General features: G+C 40.2%; 1 protein-coding gene across 1 annotated transcript; it reads right to left on the bottom strand.

The window, feature by feature from the left end:
- Positions 1-214: 214 nt before the first annotated feature.
- On the bottom strand, positions 215-8,688 carry Psmd7 (proteasome 26S subunit, non-ATPase 7). Its single transcript, XM_047530001.1, has 7 exons — positions 8,518-8,688; positions 6,523-6,614; positions 5,311-5,403; positions 4,500-4,597; positions 3,882-3,962; positions 2,029-2,120; positions 215-1,190 (listed from the first exon to the last, which is right to left on the bottom strand). The coding sequence occupies exons 1-7, from the start codon at positions 8,589-8,591 to the stop codon at positions 746-748; spliced, it is 975 nt and encodes a 324-aa protein (XP_047385957.1). The 5' UTR covers positions 8,592-8,688; the 3' UTR covers positions 215-745.
- Between the last annotated feature and the right edge of the window lie 1,169 nt (positions 8,689-9,857).

The following is a 9,857-nucleotide window of genomic DNA, read 5'->3' as shown; positions in this document are numbered from 1 at the left end:
ACTTTGCCTGCAGAAACTGGGACTTAGGAGTTAGAGGGACAGTTCTCACTCTAGCAGGCTGCCAGTTTTTATTTCTAGGACTGAGATACTTTCTTTCCTAAAAGATGTAAATTTAAAAGAATTCTCAAGGCAACTTTAATTGAAGTCATCTTGCTTCTGAAGACAGTGGACCTTTACTTCCAAAGCCAAAAACCACTAGAACACAGACTTAAAAACCAAGCCATTTAATCGTGTCTTAAAAGGTAAACAATACATGAAGCTGGATCCCAAGCCCTGAGAATGCCAGAGCTGCAGGTCCAAAATGTGGTGTGGTTCTCAAGAGTTCAGAAGTGTCAGAACTCAAGGTTTACAAGCCAGAGAATGTATAGAATCCACACATTCTGTTTAGCAATTTTGCCAATTATCAGAAGGAGACCCCCAAGAATCTCTCAAGGGGAAAATTCTGCTTCTGTTTTTAAAGAATGAAGAGTACCAAAAATGTTATGTTGTTGTCTCTTCACTTTTCTCATACAATCTGAAGCCTGAGCTATCATAATCCCCAGCGCACAGCAGCTGAGGCTGCAGTCTGAGTTGGAGATCAGTCCCTCTGTCATTTACATCATGTAATGCCACAGCAAGAATGATCGGAGGCAGAGAGCTCTCGTCAGGACAGCTTTTAACAAGCACTGAAAGTGAAAAAGAACCCTCTAGTGGCACACTGATTTAGTTTATAAGATTTTAATTTACAAATTAAAAAAGCTACATGTTACTTTTTCTCCTTTTTCTCTTCTTTCTTCACATCACTCTTTTCCTTATCTTTATCCTTCTCTTTGTCATCTTTCCTATCCTTTTTGCTCTCTTCCTTTTCCTGCCCTTCTTTCTTTTCGGCATCCCGGTTGGCGATCTTGTTGTTGATGAGGTTGTGCAGGGCAACCACGGAGCGGATCAGTGAGGCCAGGTACACCACCACCATCTGGTCGTTGGTCTTCAGGTAAAAGGCCTTGACGAACTCCTGCAGGCTGACGTCAGGCAGCAGGTTGAAGACGTCTTGCAGCTGGTAGATGATCTGGTGATTGATGGGCAGCTTGCCCGTGGCTACTTTTTCCAGGTAGCTCCTGATATCCAGAAGCTTGGAGTTCAGTCCCTTCAAACCATGGACCTGATTTGTGATCCGCTGGGAAAGAGTGCCCACTGTGGTGTCTTTGATGTCTCTGTAACAACCCATCACAAGGAAGGACAAAGCGGAAGGATACCATATTACTACGTAGGTTCTCACACTCTACGGAAACATCTAGCTCTGCAGGGAGGGGCAAGCCTCAAAGGAAAAAAGTTTCTGCTCCATTTGATAAAGAGTTGGATATAAAGCACCTCAATTTTGTTTTAATTTGAGGGCCCGTATGTATCTTTCTTATCATAGGACTTTTTCAAAAGATGACTATAAGACAGCTAAAATGAAACCATTTTCACTTAAAAAAAAAAAAAGGTTGTTTCGGCCAACAGTTCAGATCTGCCAATAGCTTTCTGGATCACCTTCTGTTAAGCAGCTCTCCATCTCAACTTACCTGTTCCTACAGAGGATAGAATGTTCCCTACCTGCACTTCTAGAATGTGAAGCTTCAATGAGAAGCTTCAGTTTTCAGAACTGAAAGGCTGACCCCCCCCACCCCCCCCCCCAAAAAAGTATGACCTTTTTCAAATAAGGATTATATAGATAAGAGGATTAAAAATACTCTGTAGCAACTGGACTGCTGGCTGGGAAGGACATCAAGTGGAGAGTAGCTCTGCATTCATTTCACACCCCTGCTCCTATTACAGGTTTACATCTTAAGATACTTTACAGATGATCTAATTCAAGCACCTCCATTTATTGGCAAAAACCCAAAGATCCAGAAAGGGACAGTAATTTGTTCAAAACCAAGGAATTGTTAACGGATGGCCAGGACCAGGACCAGAACCAAAACCTGCGTCTCAAAACTCCTCATGGTCTCTTCCTCACACCCTGCAGCCTCTTGGGCAGCTAATGATTCTGATGCTGTAGGAAGAACTCACCGTAACAAGTGTTCGACCCCAACTTCCTCAGCTTCTTCTGCTCCAATTTCACTAGTCACATGCTCAAATGTTTTCGAGGTTGGAGTTCCATCCTAGGAAAAGAGGCTTAACAATAGTTATGCATCTACAACAAGCAAATTGTCAGATATGCCCTTTCACACCTTGAGTCTCCTCTTTTAGTCAGCTCATTTCTTGTGCTTTTACCAAGCTGCCCAAAGCAAGGGTGGGTCAGGTCTACTTTGAAAGCTTAGCCCTCAAAGCTAAAACTACCATGGTGGCATTCAGCGATGGGGTCTGCTGGGGCATCATGGCTAGCTTATTTGTATGTTGTAGTGGCTATCACACATTGTTTTCTGAGGAAAATCTTTTTTTGTTTGTTTTTAATAAAAATTCTTGATAAGTCCCTCAATTCCATACTGGAGATGAATGCTCAGGGAAATCTCAGGTTGATTCTTAAAGTATATTGTTCTTTCTAGAATGGACAAAATACCATATTTGAGGTAAGTGCATACCCCCAAAAATATGAATTTTAGCCATTTATTGTCCCTTGGATCGAATGATCCCAGGGCACCAGAAATAATGCAATTGGTATAAGTGGTTTTCTGATGGTCTTAATGAAAGGATTCATTGGGGAATGTGGTTCACTGGATCATCTATGACTGATGATGAGATGCAAGGGATACTCTTCTTGGACCTAGTGCCGAAAGAGGGTATCCATCTTGTGTAAGGGCTGTACATATTCTGTAGCCAGAATGCTTGGCTTTGAAATCTGGCCTATCATGCATAAAACCAGGGAGCTGCAGGATCTTGGGCAAGTCACTTACAATATGTGCTGTAAAATGAGCTGTTGTCACTTCTTTGGTCTAACCTCCTCATATGACCCTTACGTGCCTTTTAACCTCTACCGAGAAACATCTACACTGTTGTGCACATTTGTGTGTGTGTGAGCAGCCTCAAATTACTTTTCTAAAGAAGTAGCATGAACTAAAAATTAAATAAAATCAACTGGATAAAGACCATGGATGAAAGCCTTCTTGCAATCAGGCAATAAATTTGGATGTAAGCTCCCTGGGATTAAGCAAAAAGAAAAACAGGAGGATAGGGCTTAGTGAAGGAACATTTGCAGAGCTATCCAAAACTACTCTTTTCCAAATTTTGAGGATAAGTACCACATATCTAAATCCAAAAGTAGACTTTACTCCATCTCTCAAACTCTTGGCTTTGGAAAGTTAACACTGAGCTTTTTGGTACATACCCTAAGTACAAATATTTTGTGCTTAAAACATATATTTTTACATCAAGTTCTACCCTAGAATTTGAGTTTAGTTTTCCTAGAAACAGGGAAAAATTATATTCTGGCAACTATGCACTTTTATATCAAAGCAACTCAGATGTCAATGATCATAGAGATGGGTCTGGGCAGCTCTGACTTATTCCATTTGAAAACCCATGATTTAGTCTATAGGAACTGGAAATTCTCAAGGAGAAAAGAACACCAGCACAGAGAAGTCCAACAGTGGATACTGTATGAGATTAGGATCAACCTCCCTAGTCCCCACATTTCCTTTGCTGTGAATATTTCTGGGTAATCTTTGGACTACTCTGAGCCTCCATTTCATTTGTGAAAGCAATTTTAAATTTCCATGGTCCTTCAAATTTCCTTGGTCCTTTAAATTTCCTTGGTGATTCAAAAACTTAAGAGGAAAAAAATCTTAAGAGCAAACTGTTAGCAGAAATCAGCTACCGTCTTTTTGTTAGAGAAAAGATTTGACTTGAAAATGGAAAAGAATGAATACTCATCACTCAAATGAGGTGCCAGTCCCATCTCCTGAGTTCATAGCAAGATGACTTACATCATGAACTTCTTCCACTGAAATATATGCTTCTGTGGGCAGCCCCAGGTCCTTTGGCTTCACATCAATAATGACCAATACCTGGCAAAGAAACACAGCTTAGAAATCTACTTTACATTCAACACAAATGGGATAATTTTGGTCATTCTTCTGATGGTTACTAAAGTAACTTCATTTATTCAATCAGAAATGAGACAGAATTTTAAGCAAAAATGAATTTATATTTCAAATTATTACATCATTTGCTCACTTTTTACTTCCTTCCCTGAACAAGCTAAGGTCATACAGTGTGGTTGGTGAGCACAAGGAAATCAGAGTTAAGATGGCAAAAATTTCAATCTTCATCTCATTACATCAGAACATACTAAGCACTGCGAACTTCTGTGTTCTTGTTGAAAGGTGAACAGTTACTGAGATTATTAAATAAGTCACATACCAGGCACTTAGCAGGCATTATGTATTTACTAAATCCATAAGGCTATGGTGTACTGTACAAATTAACAACAATTAACACAAAAAATTTATAAAGAAAATGCAGTGAACTAATTCACTACCCAAATCTATCTGAGTTGGCTGGCAAAGAATATCATTTAAGAGTTTTAAAAAGAGAACACTTACTGAGTTAGGGCAGTATCTTTTCATGAGTTCATTGATGGCAATATCATTCTTATGTAGTTTAGGGCCTGTGTGGTACCATCCAACTATTCTTTCTCTGGCTGGGAAGAAAAAACTCGGTTTTAGTTGTTTCATCACAATCTATACAACTTGCTTAAGAATATCAGGAGTTATGTCCTTTTTATATCTTTTTGGAAATTCCAGACATCTATTTTAAACCTTGAAATTATTTTAAACTTATGAAATTTAAAACTCAAAAACAGAATTTTCAAAAAATAGTGTGTGACCTAGAGATCATTATATCCTTGACCAGTTTATGAGAACAATCTTCATGAAATGACTAGAAAACAATTCCAAGGCAATATATAAGTATATTCAAGTTCACGTCACGTATGTGGTAACTGGAGAGTTGTGGGAATAAGTATTTCCAAAGCAATGTGGCCACTGTGATGATATAAAATGAAAATGACACATGTGAAAGAGGGATTTATGCTGGCTGGTGGTACTAAAGCTCTAGGGGCAGGGGGATCTTATTAGATAGCCTTCTGCTTTTATGATGAAATCAGAGGACTATCCCTCCAACCTCTCCTGCTCAATCCTAGGGGCATAATCTGGCCATAAATTACTATTGTAGTTTTTCATTTACTCTACTTCAACTTCAAAGCTCTAATATCACCAATCCTACTTAAGTCTAGCTAAGTGAAAGGGCCCTTGACATTAAACAAATAACTGGAAAAAAAAAAAAGAAAGAAAATACACATACACACACATATAAGTCAACATCATGCCATAACACCTTCTTAGAAAGACTCACCATTAACCTTCTTAAACATTCCATACATGTTTTCCAAATAATCATGATCTAAGAACCAGACGGAATCATCTTTGTCATCTTCATCAAAAGGAACTAAACAGAAAAAAATTAAGATTTAAGTGCTAGACAGAAAATCACTTTTACATGTCTGATTTGTCCAAAACAGTATTAAATTTTACTTTACTTGATTTTTTCAGCTTATCGGCAAAAAACCATTAAGGCCTGGTAGTTACTGGGTGGAATCTTTAAAAAGGACACATACTCTTCAGTTTGCTAAAAGCCTTATCCCTTTACAACATTTCTCATTTGGCAAACTGCATCACTGGCTGGTTCTTTTTAGACACTAGAGTTAGTGACTTCTAATCCAGAAGTCATGCCAGCAATTACTTTGTCCTTTGTTGTTGCTTCTTTGATCATAAAAGCAGTACATGGAGCACTAAGCATGGTGGCACACGGCTGTAATCCCAGTTACTTGGGAGTCTGAGGTAGGAAGATTGTAAGTTCAAGGTCATCCTGAGCAACTTAGCAATATCCTTTCTCAATAACAATAAAAGGGGCTAGGAAATGTAGCTCTGTGGTAGAGTGCTTGCCTTGCATGTGCGAGGCCTTGGGTTCAACTCCCAGTATTGCAAACAAACAAAAAACCAAAAAATAACATATGGAACACAAAAGTAAAGTTTTTGAAAGGATTTATGATACAAAGTCAAAGGTTAAAGGTCTCCATATCTCCTCTTGCCCTACCCATGGCAAGGGTTAAATAGTTTCGTACTATTGTAACAATAAACTTCGTTTATTGTTTTTGTGAGAAAGGATATTGCTAAGTTGCTCAGGATGGCCTTGAACTTACAATCTTCCTACTTCAGACTCCCAAGTAACTGGGATTACAGTGTGTGCCACCATGCTTAGGGGTTGACAAACTACATGACCTGTTCTACTGGAATATAGCCACACTTGTTTGTTTACACACACTCTGTGGATGCTTTTGAACTTCAACAGCAGAGAAGAGCAGTCGAAATGGAGACTACAAAGCCTGCAAGTTAAAATATTTAGTGTTCTGGCCTAGAGTGTAGCCTTGGTCTCCCTTTATAATAGTCCAGCAATTCTGAAATAGAAACTGTGGCTGTAATAAACAATTGTAACAAATGTTTATTTTTGAAAAGTAAATTGACATTTCAATCATGCTTAGAGAAAAATTTAAAGTTTGTCTTTTACCTGCAAAACTGTTGGACACATCAAGTACTTTCTTTTGCCACGACCCCAAAAGCACACCAACAACACGCTTCTGGTTTCCAACCTTGCCAATTCTAAATGAGAAAACAGGTGGTCAGTCTACATAGATATATAGATACAGGACCCCAACAATTAAGATAGTTAATGGCAAATATCAACAGTACAGATACGATTGAGTTTACCTTGCAACTAGTCTCCCTAACAAATGTAATAATGTTAGATTAGTATGCAATATTAAATATAAGGATTAATTCATAAACTTTGTAGTAATGTACACTGAATTTTTACTTACCATTGACTGCAAAGTAATTCATGGTTGGAAAAAATTCAAACTTTATTTTTTTCTTTGCAGTGCTCCTTTGTACTTTCTTCATCTCCTCTATCCTGAAATCTCTTCAGGGATAAAAATGCTATAGTAGTACCAGTATTATGGCCTGGGATCTCCATGCAAATTTTCTGTAACATACGCTGTATGTCTATAAGCCCCAGTAGATTTACTTTGTAAAGAATAGGTGCTTAGAAAGTGATTCCCACCTGAAGACATGAGTGTGCTATTTGTGGTCTCTCTGACTGGTATATTGGGCAGAAGTTAGAAGTGAGCTGTTAATTAATTACTAATTACAACAAATGAGTTATATTTTACTTTAGAATCTCTAACTCTATTTCAAACCTCCTCAGTGATTTTCTACTAAGAAGCTACAAGTGTATCACTCTTTAAGAATTCTTCAATCACTAGTAAATGTTAAGACACAAACAATACAACTGAATGATAAAGAAAGTCAAACCATTATAAAATGAATTACATTTCCCCAACAGTTGCTAGTTTCACACTGTTTTAACTGCAGTAATTTTCTTAACATATAGTTTGGTAAATATATTGATGCTTACTAAGTTTGGATCAAAGTTAAGGATCCTTGGTGTCTCTTACATTGTTTTTGGAAGTTGTAAACACTGCAAAGGTGAGTTTCCACACTTCAAAGGAAACTTCCACTGGCTTTTCTTTGGGTCTACAAAAATCTATTTGTCTTTTTTTTTTTAAATCTTACATGTGTTATTTGGCACAGCAACTAACAGCGTCTGCCTGAACTATACTCTTACCAAGTGTCTATGAGAACAAAACAGTAATTACTGTGCAGTAGAAAAGTCCACATATCCTGTTAGGCTGAGGCTTCTACAATGCAACTGAAGTGGGTCTTGTAACCCTCATTGAGTCCTGAGTTCGTGTTTGGTTCAATTAGTTGTAGAAAGCAGGAAAATGGGCACACAGCAACCAAGACTTTACAGCAGATGCTCTCAACTGGGTCTTTACACTGCTAATTAATTATCTTGTAAAATTTCTGAACACGTGCAACAGGTCCAGCAGGATGAACAGCTCCAAAAAAGTAAAGGCGGCAGACACAGCTTACCAAGTGCTCTGTGGGATGTTTTCTCACCTTATTTATTAATGCCCCAGTCTCCCACTGGTGTCGTTGTTTAAAGAGAAACTTGCCCTCTCACTTACATTTTAAGATACCATCAAAACAGATTCCCACCTAGGAAATTTCAGGGGTTACCACCACCGCCCACCGCCCATTCAGGAAGCTATTCCGGACGCGAGAACAGAATTTCGGTGGCAGCTTTCAGAGGCACACACGCGCAGGGCTGAAGCGCTTTCCTAGGACATCAGTCTTTTTGTTGAAAAGGGATGGGCGAGGTGACGGACAGGCACGAACCTGGAGGCAGGGGGTCAGTGCCAACCGAAGCCTGCCCCTTCCTCCATACTAAAGCACCATCCAGCTTTCGTTGAAAGAACAGGCAGCCCAGGCCCCCGAGTGGCGGCGGGGGCGCGGTTCAGGGTCACTCTGGCTTCATGAACCAAGGCTAAGCCGCGGCCGTACCACCTGCGTCCCCAGCCTGCCCGTGGCCACCTCGCTGTCCCCAGCGTGCCGGTGACTCAGCAGCCCCAGCTCTGCCGGCCCCGCTAGGCCGCCCACTCACCGGTTGAAATGATCCACCACACTAAGCAGCACCAGCGGGTGGACCACCACCTTCTGCACTGCCAGCTCCGGCATCGTTACACACCCCGCACGCCAGGCTCGGCTCCCTACGATCCGCAAACACCGGCAGCGGTAGAAACACCCGCGGACCCGCCAGGCCCAGCTCCTCCCCTTCCGGTTCGGCAGCCGCCGCGCAGCCTTCTTCCGCTCCCAGAGTGCTTCGCGCAGAATGCCCGCACTGTCGCCAGGGACGCCCTGTTAGAGAAGGGAAAGCGTCGGAGCAGGGCGGAACCGTCTTAAATTCCGCGCCGTGGGCTTCGGGGGACTTCAAACCTAAAGCGATGCTGGAGATTAGATCGGGATTTGGGTACCAAGGATAGAGTGATCTAAGGATTTTTAATGTGTCTGCATTTAGAAGTATCCATAAATCTTGTGTCTGCAATTTGGCTTTCTGTTCAGATTTTTTGCTCTATTCACAAGAAAGTTATGGCTGGACATATTTGTAATTAGAAACTCAATATATTATCTTTAAATTTTTTTTCCAATTGTAAATGGGAACAATACCATTATTTAATTCATTTGTCTTTATGTGGTGCTGAGGATCGAACCCAGTGCCTCTACACGTTTGAGGGAAGCGCTCTACCTCCGAGCCACACCTCCAACCCTCAGTGTAATCTTTAATGAGAAATATGTAGTCATGGTAAGGAAAAGAGAGCCAAGAATTATTGATTCTATCTATTGTCTATAATTTGCCAGTCCTAATGCAGTTACTCAAACATTTAATCCTTTGAATTAATGTGCTGGAAACTTTGATATGCTTACAAATCACCTACAGTTCTTGTTAAAATACAGATTCTGATACTGCAGGGATAGGTTGGGACCTGAAGTTCTGTGTGCCTTACAAGCATTCAGGTGAGGCCTATATTTGTTAAGAAGTCTTATAACAACCTTAGGAAGTAGGTATTTTCTTATTTTACAAATAAAAGCTACTGCTCCCAAGGTGTGCTTTTACTGACCACTTTGTTTAAAATTCCATTTTTGTCCAGTAGCAAATGCCTATAATTCCAGCCATCTGTGAGGCTGAGGCAGGAGGATTAAGGCCAGCCTAAGCAATTCAGTGAGATCCTGTCGCAGAATAAATAAAAAGGACTGGGGATGTAGCTCAGTGGTGAACTGTTTTCCTCTCATGTGAGAGGCCCTGGGTTCAATCCCCAATACTAAAAGAAAGAAAAAAATCCATCTTTCTCCCACTACCTGTCACTGTTTTAGTTCTCTGGAGTATTTACCACTTTTGAGCAGATGGTGAAGTTCACCTATTCTGCTTCTTGTCTTTCTCCCCTT

Source organism: Sciurus carolinensis, chromosome 16, assembly GCF_902686445.1.
Source record: "Sciurus carolinensis chromosome 16, mSciCar1.2, whole genome shotgun sequence".
Lineage (NCBI taxonomy): Eukaryota > Metazoa > Chordata > Mammalia > Rodentia > Sciuridae > Sciurus > Sciurus carolinensis.
Note: the sequence above shows the minus strand (reverse complement) of the source record. Positions and strands in the feature narration are given on the sequence as shown.

Coding starts and splice junctions, on each gene's coding strand:
- Psmd7 (XM_047530001.1), bottom strand. CDS start 8,591: ATGCCGGAGCTGGCAGTGCAGAAGGTGGTGGTCCACCCGCTGGTGCTG. Junction 6,615..8,517: donor GTGGTGGATCATTTCAACCG/GTGAGTGGGCGG, acceptor TTTCTCATTTAG/AATTGGCAAGGTTGGAAACC. Junction 5,404..6,522: donor TGTGTCCAACAGTTTTGCAG/GTAAAAGACAAA, acceptor TTTTCTGTTTAG/TTCCTTTTGATGAAGATGAC.